The sequence below is a fragment of the Myotis nattereri genome, assembly GCF_964212035.1.
Source record: "Myotis nattereri genome assembly, chromosome: 11".
Lineage (NCBI taxonomy): Eukaryota > Metazoa > Chordata > Mammalia > Chiroptera > Vespertilionidae > Myotis > Myotis nattereri.
The window spans coordinates 6,958,760-6,976,639 of record NC_138086.1 but is presented as its reverse complement, the minus strand read 5'-3'; the positions used below and the strand labels follow the sequence as shown (position 1 = coordinate 6,976,639).

The following is a 17,880-nucleotide window of genomic DNA, read 5'->3' as shown; positions in this document are numbered from 1 at the left end:
GGTGCTTTAATAAGATACCTGAATTTCCAGCTGTCTTTCCTGGCAGACAGAAACCCCACTGCTTTACACAAACAGTTGTCATGTGGGCACCTTTCTCAGTTCTGGTGCTGTGGGTGGGGGGCCCAGCTTGGAATTTAGACTCCAGAGTTCTCAGCTGAGGAACGTTCACAGCTGAGGTATCTTCAGTTGCAGTCTGTTGGAGCCAAGCCAGCCTTCTCATGACTTCACACTTTCTACCAGGCTCGATGGGGTCTCCACTTTCCACCCTTGGTTATCAACATTGTCTCCAGCTAGTCATCATTTGATTACTCAGGATGGTGTTTCTGTATTTTAGTTGTAATTCCAGTCTGGTCCTGGGAGAGTGTCAGTGTAGTTTCTGCTTACTGCTGCCATTTTGGAACCTAAAGGGTTTTATTATTATTTTTTACGGGAAAGCACACAAGGTTTTCAGAAACCTCCATTACACATAATTTCTTTCAGGAAATAATGAATGAATCCAAGGAGAATGTGGTCTTTGTTGAAAAGAGGGGTTAAGAACATGGTTCAAACTTTCAGGAGAAATGAGAAAGGTCTTAGGGGTAGACCAAGCCGAACTTCAAAATCATCTTGATGTTTTACCAAAAAGTGAAATTTATCCCAGTGTTTTTACAAGAAGTATTAGTGGTTTTTTTCCAAGATAAAAGAAATTCCACTTTTGCACAAATACTAGAGAATAGAAAAGTTTTATTATAGTAACAATGAACAAACAATTGTAATGGGTGGGGGAAACCGTGTGGGAATGAAGCACCTTGCAGAAAGTAATCAAGGTGAGGAGTGATGGCAATGTGGTGGCCACAGTGAGTTTCACAAGAAAAGGACAGAACTAGTTATTCAGTGAAGTGGTTACATATATGTTGCTCAAAGACTATCCACTGAAACATCTGAATATACTGAACATTGTTCTCTTAGCTGTTGAATCTCTGTCTCTTACTCTTTATGACATTTCACTTAGCTGAGTTCTAAGATCTGTTTTTCAGAGAACTCTTTGTTCTTCAGTTGGAAGATAATAAGGAACAATTTCAATCTTTCCATATGAATGTAATTCAACAAATTTATGGTCATTTAGAAAGAATTCTATAAGTATCTCTAGCTATCCATTACCTAACAAAAATAATTGCTTTATCTAACAACATAGGTAAAATGATCATTGTCATTCCAAAGGTTAAAATGTGAAGAAGTCACAGGTGGAGATTATGTAACAATCTGGGAAGATTCTAGAGGAGAAACGGTTACTAGGGATAAATACAGAAAGCTTGGAGTCACCGTCTTTTGGTCTCATGTATTCCCCTTCTCTGTTTCTGAGAAAGAGCTCAGTAGATAGGGATTATCCATACTTTCTGCTTTGGAGTTTTACAAATTGAGAATGTGTCTCTTCTTGTAGAATAAATGAAATATCTACTAATTGACAACAAAAAACTTTACTACAGTCCTGAGAGCTTGAGAGAGAAACAGATTTTTGGGGAATGAGATATGTGGGGAAGGAACACTTGAAAACACGCAGGAGACATAGACAGATTTTAATTAAGCTTTACCTTCCTTGAACAGAAATGAGAATAAAAAGGAAGCAACATTTAATGCTGCCAAGATTATGTCAAGCATCCCTTTATGACTCTCAACTTCACTTCTGGCATTTTGCTGCCGTAAAACATAGTGACTCTCCCTTTCTGCCAATTCCCTCTTCATTTCCACCTTGCTCTTTTCTTGCTCTAGTTTATCCTCCAGCTTTCTGATTTTTTCTTCATACTCCTTTACTAACTGCCTCTTCTTTCTCTCCAACTCTTCTCTGAGTTGTTCTCGTATCACTTGAATTTGTTTCTGAATCTCCGCCTCAGCCCTTTGGTACATAATGTTAGTATAGCATCCTCCCTGGTTCTCCATCACCATGCGCTGGACTAATTCCAGCAGCTGTGCCCTCTGAGCCTCCTGTTCAGCCCCTGTTGCCTTATTGTTGAACTCACAGTGACGATCCGTGAACTGCTCTATCAGATCTTGAATGCCTTGTGGAGCTTCCTCTAAGTAATCATGGAACTCCATGCCGTCCAAGTCATCTTTCCGGGTGAATAAGAGAATCATGTATCTCCTAGCTTTGGGTCCAAACATTGACAGCATCTTCTCCACTGCCTTTTCCTCTTCTTTGGTGTGCCGGCCCAGCGGGACCACCAGGAGCACAGCGTGAGGGCCAGGGGAAGTCAGGAGGATGCAATTAGCAATCTCCCTTTGTGTGTCAGCATCCGGTACCTCAGTGTCGAAAATGCCAGGTGTGTCCACGACGACTATTTCTCTCCCATTCCACACGCTTCTCTCTTTCTGACAGACCTTGGTGATGGATTTTGCTGCAATGCTGGAATAAAATGCTTTCTTTCCAAGGATGCTATTTCCTGTGGCACTTTTTCCTGCTCCAGTCTTACCCACTAAGACAAGTCGCAGTTCTGAATCTTGATTTCCAAGCCCTGGGACATCAGGAAACAAAACCACAGCATTAGGATTGACTTCCAACATTTCCCACTGCAAGTGCCCCGCACACTGGTTTTTCTCTATTGCCCACTAGTGTCCTGTCGCTTAGCCATCTCTGAACTCACAGGAGGTCTGTGGAACAACTGGGCCTCACCTCCCTACTGCAGGACTTGGAGAATGCCAAGAACTTCTCAGGAGTCCCTTGGGCTGCTCTCTCGGACCTGTGGAAGCTAAGTAACTATGGAAGCAGGCCCAAAATGGTTCAAGAGAGAACTTTGAGTTACTGCTGATAGCTGTTATTCATAAGCTAATGTAGGAAGTAACACAAAATCTGACTTTGGGTCATCACAGTGGAAGATCCCCTTCCCTCAAATGATATCCAAAATGGACTTTTATTCTTCCCATTAAGAAGTCAGATAGGTGGTTGATTCAAGCCATCCCACCCTGAAAGGGTGTAAAGGGCACATGAGCAGAAAGGCAAAATGTTCCTTCATATTTCAATGTATGCATCCAGCTTCTCAGGGATTCTGAACCACAGGAGAACAAAATGCCTTTCTTTTAATTTATGACCTAAATGTAGAAATCTAATGAAGTTTTTCTATCTTAAATTAGTATATAGAAGACTTCTATCAGAAAGTAGTGACAGTTCTCTGAAATTATTCTAAAATCCCTTGATATATAAATAATAGTATTAACAACTCATATAGAGTAGCAGTGGTGGAGTTACACTTTATTAGTTTCATTTGGTCTACTCCCTAGGATACCTGGAACTTAATAACAGAACAGCATAGCCTATCACCTGATATTTTAAAGATCACTCTGTCTTAAGTTAAACACCAAATCATCTATATAGGTCTTTATCCTCTTTCCAGTCAGTATTTCTCTGCATATCTCTTCCATGTGTCTATAAAGTTGAAGCCTTCAGGATTTGTTCAGCACAGGCAGGGACCATAGAAGTCAACTGACAAGCACATCTGAGAGCCTGTTTCTCCCTGAAGAAAGATCCTGTCAGCAAAGTCCTTGAGTAAGACTGACTCTTACAGGAGGAAACCTGGATTACAATGATCTGTCTCTGCTTTGAGTCGATGCATACATCACCACACTGACAATATTGCTGACATGATTGTAAACTCCATTTTATTTTTCAGAGATATCATCACCATTCACCCAGTTCCTCAGACAAAACTGAGAATCTCCCTGGATTCCTCTCTTTCCCTTACCTTCCAAATCTGACCCATTAGCAAGTTCACAAATCTGACCGCTTCTCTCCGTTTGAAGACTATCATACTAGCCCAAGCTACCATCACCATCAATGACTCAGCTAGTCCCCTAAGTGGTCTCTTTAATTATGTTGTGCCCTCTTTTTCTATTCTGTACATTGGAATGATTTTTCAAAAATTTCAATCAAACAGAAGAGAGATTTTGCAGAACTCCCCACTCTGGCTTCCAAAAAATAGGTAGCTATTCCCTATCTCCCACACACTTTATGGTTATTCTGTTGCTAATCCAAGGATTAGCAAAACCATTCCTAAGGCAGAGTATCCCACATTTGATAACCAGAATTCTGCAATGAGAGAAGTATATTTCCAGAAGCTGAGAACAGTGGTTACAAGATGGCTAAGTTGAAGAGAAAATGTGGGTGGGATCAGATTATTACTTAGTTAGCACCACAGTGGAAGACTCCAACCTAAGGATATCCTGAGGGCATTAGTTGGTCATCCAGAGAGAATTAGGAAAATCATGGGAGGTGAAATGAAAAGTCACCAAAGACCAACTCCAATATTGCAGCAATTTGCCAATGCTGATAGCATATGGCAGTCTGTGTGATAGACTGCAGATATGGCCATGAATTAATCCCAGGTCTGTGCACAAGCCTCTTTAGCATGTGGATTTGCAGCTCCTCCCACAAGGCGCTGAGTCTGTTTCTCCACCCCTTGCATCTGGGTGGGCCCTGTGACTTGGTCTGGGCAATAGGGCAGTAGAAGCATGATGCAAGTACACCCCAAAAATGCTGATACCCTGGGGCTTGATGTCTCTTGCTCTTCAGAACCCTGCAACTGATTGATGATGAAGACACAAGGCACAGTCATCCCTGTCACCCTAGTCTTCCCAAGAGCCTGCTAACCATCAGACATGGCCATGGGACTGTCCATTCAAAAGTATCCAGTTGCTGGATCTTGAGAGTATTACCGGTATGCTAAGCAAAATAAGTCAGATGAACAAAGGACAAGAACTATATGATTTCACTTACATATGGGATATAAAATAGAAAGGAACAAGGGAACAAACAATACAAATAAACAAACTCATAGTCACAGGCAACAAAATGGCAGTTACCAGAGGGAGTGAGGGGTGGGAAGAGGTTGAAGCAGTAAAGGGGGTGAGATATATGGTGATGGAAGGAGACAATGCAAAATACAGATGATATATTATAGAACTGTACACCTGAAACTTCTATAATGTTACTAATCAATGTCACCCCAATTAATTTAATCTGAAAAAAAGATTATCCAGCTTTGTACTGAGCCACCAGCTTAACACCAGTGCATGAGCAAGTCTGGCTGAGATGAGCCCAGTTGCCCAGACCCAAAAAATTCCCAGCTATCTACCAAATTGATTGCCAAAGTAATGGTTCAGGTTTTAGGGTACTAAGTTTTATTGTGGTGTGGTACCAAACCAGCAAAAAATCAATTGATATAGTTGATTTCTATAGATAAGGAAGTAGAAGGAGAGGGTGTGTGAGAAAGTGAGTGAGCGAGTCTATTGAATTTGTTGGTTTCTACCTCCAAATGGATTCTACCTCCAAAACATGCCTCCAGGAGCAGGGAAATTAGGACCTGAATTAATCAATTCCTCTCACATTCCTCCTTCCAGTTGAAGAGAGGCTGAAGAGGGTGGCAGAGAGACAACCAGAGAGGCTACCACTGGCCCTTCTGGTGTGTCCACATTGTTGAACTAGGAAATAAGAAACCTTATTATCCTGCGATCAATCAGGATACTTTAACCTCTCTTCCTCTTAGAGGTTAAGTGCAGAGATTTATGAGAAAAGCTGAGTCAATTAAGAGAAAATAAGAAATGGGGTTGGAAATATTTTGCTCTTGCTCGGATGAAGACTGGCAGAGAGGACAGGAGAACCCATTGCCAGGTTCCCTCCGTCCCATCTGGTCTGGGAAACCCAAGCACCCTCTCACCATGGCTGGTCCTGGGTTCACTGAAGTTGGAAGGAGTACTGTCCAATTGAGCTGCCATCATAGTTTGAATTTCTGTAGATAAGAAACAGAACTCATTTTAGGGAAATGCATAGTAACTGCCAACCAAAACCGCATGCAGCCAACAGTTTTTTCTATTTTCCATAAACTTGCTACTTGATTTCACTTTCCCTGTTTCCCAACACTTCTCCTCAACTCCCCAATGTCAGTTTCATTTTCACTGTTGCTTCTTCTCTACAGAAACATATTTCAAGTGCTTCCTCAGCTCTGGTTCTGGGCACCCTTTCCCATCCATTGAGTAAATTATTGCTTTGAATGCCATTTGTATGTACTCATAGCCTAGACCCTCCTCAGTATTTTGAACTTTTATATCCCATTCAGCTTACTCATTGGGCAAGTTCATGGGCATCTCAAACAAAACTCGACAAAAATGGAGCCTTTGACCATCTCCCAACCCCAAACTCCAGACCATGTAAATGATTCTGCCCCCATTTTGGTAGATGCCAACACCATTCAGCCAGCTGCAGAATCTTAGGGTCAGCTTCGTCTCCTCTCTCCTCACTTGTTCATCAGTCTACAATCAAATCCTATGGATTTTAACTCCAAAACGTGTAAAATTATCCATTATTCCAACTTTTATCCTAATCCAAGCCACTTTTATTTGTTTGCCATGCTTACAGACTCCTAACCAATCATTTCATCTTCAATCCTTCTTCTGCTCTATAATCAAGTGCTTTTTTAAAACTAAATTTTATTTTTTATTTCCTCCAATTCCTCTCCCCCCCCGGCACCATTACTATATATATATATATATATATATATATATATATATATATATATATATACAGATACAGCTGTGCTGAGGTCCATTTGCTATTTGCTCTAATCATATTCCCAGGGGTTCCAACAGAACACATCCCACAGTAGGAAACTGTTTGTCTGTTTTTTACTATGCCCCTTTAGGTTCTGAGCTTTGTGATGATAATAGGATCATCTGTGTCTTGCATTTCTCCTATTACCTGGGATAAGCACAGTATTGGACAGAGAGTGGTTCTCAATAAATATGTGTTAATCCAATAAATCAATCAAAACTCTTTCTGATTTTTTGCTCCCTTTCTGATATTTCTGCCCAGCATATATCTGTGAAAAAGATTATCCTTTTCTTATTCAATGCTTAGAATCATAAAAATATGCTATTACAGTTTAAATACTTTTTCTCTTTGCTACTTAAAAACATTTGGCAATGGGGAAAGTGTTAAAGGGAGTGATTTAAGAAGAACAAGAAATTGAGAGAAAGGAACATAGGCATAAATAAAATTGGCCGGAAATGATTACCTATCAATAATGACCTTAAATGTAAATAGATTACATACTCCAACAAAAGACACAGACTATCTTCATGGATAAGAAAACATGAGCCACATATATGCTGTATACAAGATACCAACCTCAGAACAAATGATTCACACAGACAGAAAGTGAAGGGACGGGAAAATTTTTTCCATGCAAATGGAAACAGAAAATGCAAGGGTAGCAATATTTATATCTGACCAAATAGATTTCAAAGAAAAGGATATAACAAAAGACAAAGAAGGCCACCACATAATACTAATGGGATCAATACAAGAGGATATAACCCTGGTAAATATCTATGCGCCCAAAGAAAGAGCACCTAAATATATATTTTTAAATCTTCTGGAGGATGTTAAGAGAGAGATTGACAGCAATACAGTCACAGTAGGGGATTTTAACACCCCACTGACATCACTGCTTAAATCTTCCAGACAATCAACAAGGTAAAAGCAACCCTAAAGGAAACACTAGATTAGATTAATTTAATTGATATTTACAAAACATTTCATCCCAAAGTTACAGACATACACTCTGCTCAAGTGAACATGGATTATTTTCAAAGACAGAGACACGAAATAAGTCTCTACAAGTTCAAGAGGATTGAAATCATATTAAGTATCTTCTTGGATCACAATGGCATGAAACTAAAATCAATTACAATAAAAACATTCAAACCCATGGAGTCTAAGCAATGAATGGGTTACCAAATAAATCAAAAAAGAAAGAAAAAACTTCCTGAAACCTATAATTAAAATTAACAAACAACAGCCCAAAATCTATGGGACATCGCAAAATCAGTCCTGAGTGGGAAGTTCATAGAATTCCAATCCTACCTCAAAAAACAAGAAAAAGTTCTAATAAAATATTAACACTACAACTAAAATAACTAGAAAAAGAACATAAAGAAAATCCCAGAGAAGTAGAAGGAAGGAATTAATAAAGATCATGGCAGAAATAACTGTCACAGAGACTAAAAAAAAAGTAAAAAGTACAAAACATCAATGAAACCAAGAGCTGGCTCTTGAAAAGATAAACAAGATTGATGAACCTTTTGACAGACTCATCAAGAAACAAAGAGAGAGGACCTAAATAAGACAAGTGAGAAATGAAAGAGGTGAAGTAACAACCTACACCACAGAAATACAAATAGGAATAACTATATGCCAATAAGCTGAACAACCTGGATGAAATGGAAAAATTCCTAGAAAAATACAATCTTCCAAAACTGAATCAGGAAGAATCAGAAAACCTGAATAGCCCAATAACAACTGATGAAATTAAAGAAGTATTTTTAAAAACTCCCAACTAACAAAATCTCTGCTCCAGATGGCTTCACATGGGAGTTTTACCAAACATTAAAAAAGAAAAAATACCTATCCTCCTCAAATAATTCCAAAAAATCCAAGCGGAAAAAAGACTTCTAACTGCTTTTTATGAGGCCAGTATTACCCTCATTCCCAAACCAGATGAAGACACCACAAGAAATAGAATTATAGGCCAATATCTCTGATGAACATAGATGCTAAAATCCTCAACAAAATATTAGCAAATTGGATCCAGCAATATATTTAAAAGATCATATACCATGACCAAGTGGGATTATTCCAGAGATGTAAGACTGGTATAATATTTGCAAATCATAAATGCAATACATCACGTAAACAAATTGAAAGAAAAAATCACATTATCATATCAATAAATGCAGAAAAAGCTTTTGACAAAATCCTACACCCATTTTTGATGACGACTCTCCACAAAGTGGGAATACAGGGATCATACCTCAACATGATAAAGGCCACATATGACAAACCTACAGCCAACATATACTCAATGGGCAAAAACTAAAAGCATTTCCCCTAAGAACAAGAACAAGAACAAAACAGTGATGTCAGCTTTCACCACTCTTATTCAACAATAGAGGCCCAATGAATGAAATTCCTGCAAGGGGCTCAGCCCTCACAGCCCTGGCTTCATCTGGAAGGTTATCCAGAAGGACATCTGAAGGTCATTTGGTTTTCCAGTCTAATTAGCATATTATTCTTTTATTATTATAGATAGTACTGGAAGCCTTAGCTACAGCAATCAGACAAGAAGAAAGCAAAAAAGGCATTCAAATTCAAAAGGAGGAAGAAAAACTGTCATTATTCACAAATGACATGATATTGTATGTAGAAAATCCTAAAGACTCCACCAAAATACTACTAGATTTTACAAATGAATTTAGCAATGTAGCAGGACACAAAATTATCAATCAGAAATCCATGGCATTTTTATATAACAATAATGAAATCTCAGAAAGAGGAAAAACAAACAAACAATCCCTTTTACCATTGCAGCAAAAAAATTAATTTACTTAGGAATAAACTTAACCAAGGAGGTAAAAGACCTGTGCTCACAAAACTACAGCACGCTAATAAAAAGAGATAGAGGAAGATATAAACAAGAGGAGGAATATACCGTGTGCATGGATTGGTAGAATTAACATCATGTCCATACTACCCAAAGCAATCTGTCGATTCCATTTAATCCCTATTAAAATACTAACTGCATATTTCATAGATATAGAACAAATGCTAAAAATATTCATGTGGAACCAAAAAAAAGATTGCTAATGGCTGTAGAAATCTTTGGAAAGAAGATGGTGAGATCACAATTCTGCATATCAAGTTCTACTACAAAACCACTGTAATCCAATCTGCTTTGTATTGGCACATAACAGGCATATAGATAAATGGAACAGAGCAGAGAACCCAGAAATGGACCAAGCCATTATGCTCAATTAATTTTTGACAAAGGAGGCAACAACATACAATGGAGTCAAGAGAGTCTCATCAATAAATGGTGTTGGAAAAAATGGACAAGTACATGCAAAAATGAAGCTAGACCACTAATTTACACCATACACACGAATAAACTCAAAATGATCAAAAGACCTAAATGTAAATTGTGAAACCATAAAAATCCTCGTAGAAAATATATAGGCAAAATCTCAGACATCACACGTAGCAGAATTTTCACAGATACATGGCCTAGGCCCTAGGGTAAGAGGAACAAAGGGAAAATTATTCAAATGGGACTAGAGTAAATTTAAAACCTCTGTACATCAAAAGAAACCCATATCAAAATGAAAAGTGAACTCAAATTACGGGAGAACAATATATCTGATAAGGGGTTAATTTCCAAAACATATAAAATACTCATACAACTCAACAAAAGGAAGACAAAGAACCCCATTACAAAATGGACAGAAGGCCTGTCTAGATACTTCTCCAAAGAGGACATACAAATGACCAAGAGACATATGTAAAAATGCTCAGCAATAACTCATTATCAGAGACATGCAAATTAAAATGACAATGAGTAGTCACCTCACACCTGCCAGAATGGCTAACATTAACAGGTCCCAGTCCTAAACCAGACCCCTACCCCAGGGTTCCAGAGCTTGGAAAACAGGTCCTGGTAACTTCAGGCTGTAAAAACCAGCCAGGATTGTGGCTGAGTGACATGGGGCTGCTAGAGACCCAGGTATTGCTCTTAAAGGGCCAGTGCACAAACTTACTCAGACTCGATCCCTCAGGCTTCAGACTTTGTTAAAATCTCTGAAGAAAGCAGCAGCTCCTGTCAGCATGCCCCAAACCTTCAATAAAAAGCCTAAGAATCAGCACTAGCACCAGCCTGCCTTACTTCACAGCTGGGCCTCGCCTGGGTACTTCATAAGTCCAATACAGATAGCAGCCATCTACAGATTTCTTTGCAGTTCCTGTTGGGTGGCCCCAGAGCCAGTGCACCTGGTGGACAGCTTCAGACCATACCAGATTACAACTCTACACATCCACAAGCGACACACTCAAGCGGCAGACTCAGTGAGCAACAAAGCCCCACTGAAGCAAGTTCCATTCCCTAGGGGTGTCTCCTGCACAGCTTCTCTTTCACTGTAGTCACAGCTGGTCCTCACATCCAATTGGCCTGGAGGTAAATTCTCCCAGGGACACCAACAGCAATCAAGGTTCAACTACAAGACTGTGCACACAGCCCACACAGGAGCACACCTAGAGTGCCCAGTTCAGGTGACTGGGGAGGTTTAGCCACCGGGTCCTACAGGACATCTACTACACAAGGCCACTCGACCAATTCTAAGAGACATAGCAGCTCCACACAATACATAGAAAGAAATCCAAAATGTGGAGACAAAGAAACATGTCACAAATGAAAGAGATGGAAGCAAGCAAACTACTGAATACAGAGTGCAAAACCATGGTTATAAGGTTTCTCAAGGATCTTAATGAGAGCTTCAAGGGACTCAAAGAAAGCACCAAAGAGCATTAATGACACTTTCAAGGACCTCAGTGAGAATGCCAATGAATACATATCTATTAACAATTGAATCTACGAATCCAAATAAACCAACAAGAAATCTAATAAATAAAATAAACTGATGAATAAAATAGAATCAGAGGCATGGAAACATGAAACAGATGAAGGAATCTTAGAGGGAAGGGAGGAGATGGGGCAGAAAGAGATTGACCAAAGATCTTACATGCATATGTGCATTAACTATGGACACAGAGAATAGACCAGGGGTGGGGTGGGAACTAGGTGTATGGAGACCAATATGGGGAAAAGTGGAACATCTGTAATACCCTCAAAAATAAAGATTTTCTAAAAAAGAAAAGAAGAAAAAGAAAAAGCTACCACATTGGGACTGGGGGGGGGGGGGGGGATAGACAGCATCTTATAAAATTAAACATGCAAAACAGCTATCCCTCTTCTAGAAATTTTCTTAATAGAAATAAAAACGTAGATTTGTATGTGAATGCCTTCTTATTATAATATTCATAATAGCTCACACTGGAAGCACCCAAATGTTCTTCAACTGCTGAATGAATAAACAAATCTTGGTATATGCATACTGTTGTGGGTTAAATTGTGCCCCCTAAAAATATATGTTAGAGTTTTTACACCTGAAACCTCAGAATGTGTTCTTATTTGAAAATAGGTCCTTTGGAGATATACCGTAATTTGTTCAGTTGGGATCATACTGGAAAATGAATACAACAAGCTCACTCACTTCTTCACCATCGAAAACAGAAAATCAGGCGATCTTCTTCCTGTGTGGCACGAATACCTATCTCTGTCTCCAGGTAAACTGACCTGGAACCTGTACCCTCATCTGTCTTGCCCTGGAAACAGACATTGCCCCTAATAGTCAGTCCTTTGAGGTTCTCTCCACTTACACATGGACCACGAGAGACATCGTCATCCTTCCTCTCCTTGCTGGCCTAGGAACAGCTACAGGCCTAGGCACTGAGGGACTGGCAATCTCCCTTTCCTGCTATCAGAGCCTATCCAAAGATCTTGCAGATAGCCTAGAGGAAATGTCCCAAAATGTTGTCTCAGTCCAGGACAAGACAGATTCATTGGAAGCAGTTACCCTCCAAAATCAGAGAGGACTTGACCTCCTCACAACTGAGAAAGGGGGGCTATGCCTATTCCTAGAGGAGGAATGCTGTTTTTATGCCAATCAGTCTAGCATAATAAGACATGGGCCAAAAAATTAGTTAATAGGGCCTCAAAAGTCTGACAACAGCTTTTGGAATCCTGGGGCATCTGGCTGCAGAATCTCAACTGGACCTCCTGGCTTCTACTTCTAGTTGGAGACATCCCCCCTCCTCCTCCGCACCAGTGCTCTTCCTGGCACACATCTTTGGCCTGTGCATCCTAAGAGACCTTTCCTTCTTCCTCCAAAACCACATTCATGTAATCACTAATAGACCCATAGGGGAAATGATGCTATTCCAGACCTACACTAGATATCATCCCCTCCCTCAATCACTGATTAATTAGGGACATCTCTACACCCCACTTAAGCATGAAGAAGGTACAGAAGTCTGAGTTCGGCCTCCCTCATCAACCCCAGCTCACAGAAGAAAAAGAAAAGCTGGAATATTAGGCATATTCTGTACCTATCCCCTGTGATAAGTTTCTCCCCTGCACTCAGTATTTTTCCATTGTGCCCCGCTTGGGGCTCCTGCCCTCTCTGTGACTATCCTGTTATTCTCATTTAAGGTGTTACAAGATACACCTAAGCAGCCAAGAAGAGTAGTTGCAGACCCCACTCCCTGCAACTACCTGAACCGGCATCCGGCTTAACGGTTCGCCTTGACGCACGAAAGAGACATATAAATACCCACCCACCCTACTCTTGCTTACTGACACCACTTTGGTCTCAGCCCTCCTGTTCACAGAAGCAACAATAAATTTATAAATTTTGCTTTTTAATTTCATTCGACCTGGTTCTTCTCAGCATCGACCTAAAAAGAACCACTACTGAATATTGTATAGGAAGCACCCTGATAAATGCTTTGTACTTTACCTTATTTACTCCCCAAAAGTAGCCTGAAAAAATGCTAATTTTATTTTTCTAACTTTTAAAATAAGGACTTTGATGTGACTCAAAAATACTGAGACACTTACCCATGGTCACAGTGCCAACAGGTATCAGGCAGAGAAGGGGTCCAATTCAAAGTCTGTCTGACTACCACTTCCCTCCTAACCACTGCACACAACAGCCTCTTAGTTCCTTCTCAGGCCCATGGTTCTAAAATCCCATCGAATCAGAGCTAGTTCAAGTGAGGGCAAGGAAGGGAGTTTATATTCTTTCCATAATGGAAGACTGGCAGGAAGCCTGTAACTAAGGAAGTTAAAAGGAGGGTTTCACATACATTGTTCCTCCAGAATAGCCAACCCTCTCCCCGCGACACCCCCTCCTCACCTCGCATGTCACACTATTTGGGTCATAGCTTCTCTCTGCTAAATGATGGAAAGGATTTAGCGAACCACAGTCCAGATTTCCTCTGCCCTTAGTGATGGCTACACCTAGAGTTGCCACACTCCCTGGGATCCTGCTTCTTTTTCAGTAAAAAGAGGGAGTTAGACAGAGTTGTCTCTAAATTGCCTTCGAGCTATACAGACCTGCCTTGGAGACACTCATTTCCTATCCATGGAAAAGGAGGGCTTGTCAGGCAGCCCTCAGAGTCTATCACAGCAGCAAATGCATGAAGGTGCGCCAGTCAGCACAAATGTGTCCTGTTCAGTATGAGACATGTAGCATTGTGCGAATAAAGCTCCTGACTCCCCTCTCTACCCTCTGCCACTACCCTCTGAAAGCAGCCCTCCACACTGTGTTGCTGGCACAGAACCTGGTCCTTCCATGACCTGCACATTCCCTGAACTTACTGCCGTTACACTTCAGCCACTCAGGGCCGATTCTCAGCCAGACTCACCTTCTTTACAACCAGTTGATGAGTTCTCAGGTTTTCTCCAAAGAATCTCATAGGGTGTGGGCTTTTGCTTTGACTGTGAGGATGAATTGTTTGCGCCCTCTTAACCCGCTGAGTCAGGAAGCACATATTGGGTGGAGCCAGTGGAGGAACTGTTTGCCTTTAAAGAGACAGTAATACTGCCCCTAATTTGGTGGGTGCTTCAGATTTGCCAAATTGAAACCTTTTTCTCCTTGTGCCCAATCTCACACCCAAATTTCCAAAGCTATATTCGGTATTTTGGGTTATAATGGTGGATCCAAAAGGCCATTATTAAATGACCTAAATCTTGCCCAGAAAGCCAGGCACAGTGTCTGTCATCTTCCCTGGTGTAGTGGGAGACTGTGGGATCATTCTAGAAGAAGGAAGTTGGCTTATGACTTCGTGAATCCTTGGGTGTTCACTGGGGATTGTACAATATGGGTTTTGAGTCTAGTCTTCGAGGAGGATCTCAAGTTACTCATTCAGAAATTAACAGGACTCAAGGACAAAGTCAAAAGAGTCCAAACCACTAAGAATCAAGGAGAAAAGAGGAAGAGGAAGCCTGGAAAGATGTCTCCAGTGACCACACAGGCTCTTTGTTTTTTTTCATATGGTTCTTGCAAGATTGAAAGCCTGTATGACCTAACAAGTAAATAGGCACCTGGGGTGTGGATGCAACTTTCCCTCCAAACCTTCCTACCTTCTCCCACCCCAGGTCCAGACAGAGTCAATTTATCCTAGATTTACCAGTGGATGGATGCAACAGCATCTGGAAATTGTTTTCAAGAGAGGCAAGCCGTCAAAACTTTCACCGTTGACATGATAATCTAGATGTCTATTGCATCACTATGAAAATATTGATTTTTATTATATACTAGTGGCCCGGTGCATGAAATTCATGCACGGGGGAGGGTGTGTTCCTCAGCCTGGCCTGCACCCTCTCCAATTTGAGACCCCTCAAAAAATGTCCTGCCAGTTTACAGAGATTGGGCCTAAACCAGTAGTCGGACATCCCTCTTGTAATCCGGGATGCTGGCTCCTAACCGCTCACCTGCCTGCCTGCCTGCCTGATTGCCTCTAACCACTCTGCCTGCTGGCCTGTTCACCCCCAAATGCCCCCCCGCCAGCCTGATCACCCCAAACTGCCCCCCCTGCTGGCCTGCTCACCCCTACCTTCCATCCCCACTGGCCTGCTCATCCCCAACTGTCCCCCTGCTGACCTGCTCATGCTCACTCCAAACTGCCCCCCCCCGCTGTCCTGATCACATCCAACTGACCCCCACTGATGGTCTGCTTGTCCCCATCTGCCCCCCCTGCTGGTCTGCTTACCCCCAATGGCCCCATCCCCCACCAGCCTGATCACCCACAACTGCCCTCCCCTCTTGGCCTCTAACCACCTCTACCTTGGCCCCACCACCATGGCTTTGTCCAGAAGAATATCTGGAAGGTCTCCTGGAAGGTCTCCCAGTCTAATTAGCATATTACCCTTTTATTAGTATAGATGTATTTATCTGTAAATATGGTTATAATTGCAGATATGAGTAGGACCAGGTAAAATTTTATAGAATGGGCTTTTTATTACAGATGGTGTGCCATGTATGCATTTTTTCTAAAGAAGTAAAAATTACTTTAAAAAGTGTTTCAGGATGACTTTGAGAAATTTACAGTATCTGCTTTTCTTCCAAGAAAGTTGTCACTTTTATGCCAGAGTGAGAATTATTTGTATGCTTTGTATGTCAGCATTGGGCCACTGTGACTGGGGGGCACTTAGCTTGACTTGAGGGTAATTATCTTGCTCACTGGCTGGGAGGGAGGGTGTGTGGCAGAGGAGATAAATACTGGGTTCTGGATTGATTGTGCAAGCCCCTCCTTTTATTGATGTCCACCTTCTGTTGACAGACATCTACCCTGGGAGAGAAATGAGATGAAACTCTCTTTCTTGTCATTGTAAAAAGCATTTGAATTCCTAAGGTGTGATAAGGCCACCCAGCCATCCACAGTCAAGGCACACATTTTCACTGAGGATGTTCCCACTCTTGAATAAATTAAAACAATTTTTTTCTTTTAACTTAAAGTTTCTTCTATAACTGTTTTCTTGTTACTTAAAAGCTAGATTTTTTGAAACTGCTTCCAAAGCTTTTCAAGCTGTATATGTCCTTGGAATGAATTTATAAATAAGAATTGAGCCTGGCGGGTATGACTCAGTGGTTTAGCATCGACCTATGAACCAGGAAGTCACAGTTTGATTCCTGGTTAGGCCACATGCCCAGGTTTTGGCCTGATCCCCAGTACGGAGTGTGTAGGAGGCAGCCGATCAATGATTCTCTCTCATCATTGATGTTTCTATCTCTCTCCCTCTCCCTTCCTCTCTGAATCAGTAAGAATATATTTTAAAGAGAGAGAGAGAGAGAGAGAGAGGGAGAGAGAGAGAGAGAGAGAGAGAGAGAGAGAGAAGATTGTATATGTTTGTAAATAAGAAAACATGTATTTGATGCTCTTAGAAAGTCTTATTTTCTTTCATTAAAACTTGTGCAGTATAGGGAACTCCATAGATTCTCTCAGTTTGAAGAAAGCTAGAGGTAAAGGTACTAATTCAGAGTTCCTTGGGAAAATGTATATATTTTTTTAAGAAAAAATATTCAGAAAATATATTTGGATCTAAATATCTTCTATAATTTTAACCCTAAAATATCAATTTAAATAATTTAAAAATGGTTGGGGTGTTTGTTTTTTTAAATAAGTTAGGTTACTGGAGTTCTACATGTTACTGGATCACCTGGGGTAATTTTCTGATTGGAAAATTAAGAATTATAGTCAGAGGAAAGGACATTAGAATTTTAAAAGAACATATTCAATTTACTTTAGAAGCCGAACCTATCTTATCATGTGACTTGTTTTGTATGTCTGTTAAACTATATTATCACATAAGCATTGCTGCTATTGGGACAAATAGTGACAGTTGATTCAGGTCATTTGAATGTCTACTGTCTGTTTTAATTTGTATGTTCGTTTTGACTCTGTCATATGCTCAATCTTCAGTGGAAGTCATGAGAACCTATTATTTTTGCCTGCTCCCTCCTTTACGATGGAAATATTCTTTTTTACACAGAGGGACCTTAACTTTGATGTAAGGGATTGTTTCCATTGCCAACTGTTTTCTTCCTTGCCAAGTAAGAGAGTTGTTGTGAACTCTTCAGTGATGCCTTCCCCAGGATATTTGCAGATGTGGTTGGGAAAAGTCATTTCATCCCCGACCTTTGCATGTCAGGTGCTGGGGTGCCCAGGCTCTCCCGCCCTCCGATCACCATGGCGATCACGGGGCCACAGAGTTTTATTTGTTTCAGAGGAGTATAAATTATTTAAGAATTAAATCTATGTGCACATGGCCAAAAAAAAAATCGGCTCCACCAGTCCCACCTGTCCCAGTAGGGACTGACAGCAAAGCCCCTCTCCATCCCGAGCCCTCCAGCCCCGTGCAGACGAAGCCCCCCAGGCAAGAGCCGAGCAGCCTGGACCTGAGGGCT

At 40.9% G+C, this 17,880-nt stretch overlaps 1 protein-coding gene across 3 annotated transcripts; it reads right to left on the bottom strand.

Annotated features, from left to right (window-relative positions):
• Window positions 1–432: 432 nt before the first annotated feature.
• LOC308527379 (GTPase IMAP family member 4-like) lies at window positions 433–14,409 on the bottom strand. 3 transcript variants are annotated; one of them, XM_081102684.1, is made up of 3 exons: window positions 14,339–14,409; window positions 5,685–5,756; window positions 433–2,489 (listed from the first exon to the last, which is right to left on the bottom strand). In XM_081102684.1, exons 2-3 carry the CDS (start codon window positions 5,743–5,745, stop codon window positions 1,561–1,563), a joined length of 990 nt encoding a protein of 329 aa, XP_080958810.1. In that variant the 5' UTR covers window positions 5,746–5,756; window positions 14,339–14,409; the 3' UTR covers window positions 433–1,560. The 3 variants fall into 3 exon arrangements, with proteins under 3 accessions (XP_080958810.1, XP_080958811.1, XP_080958812.1); XM_081102685.1 differs by lacking the exon at window positions 14,339–14,409 and adding an exon at window positions 10,482–10,904; XM_081102686.1 differs by lacking the exon at window positions 14,339–14,409 and adding an exon at window positions 10,615–10,742.
• Between the last annotated feature and the right edge of the window lie 3,471 nt (window positions 14,410–17,880).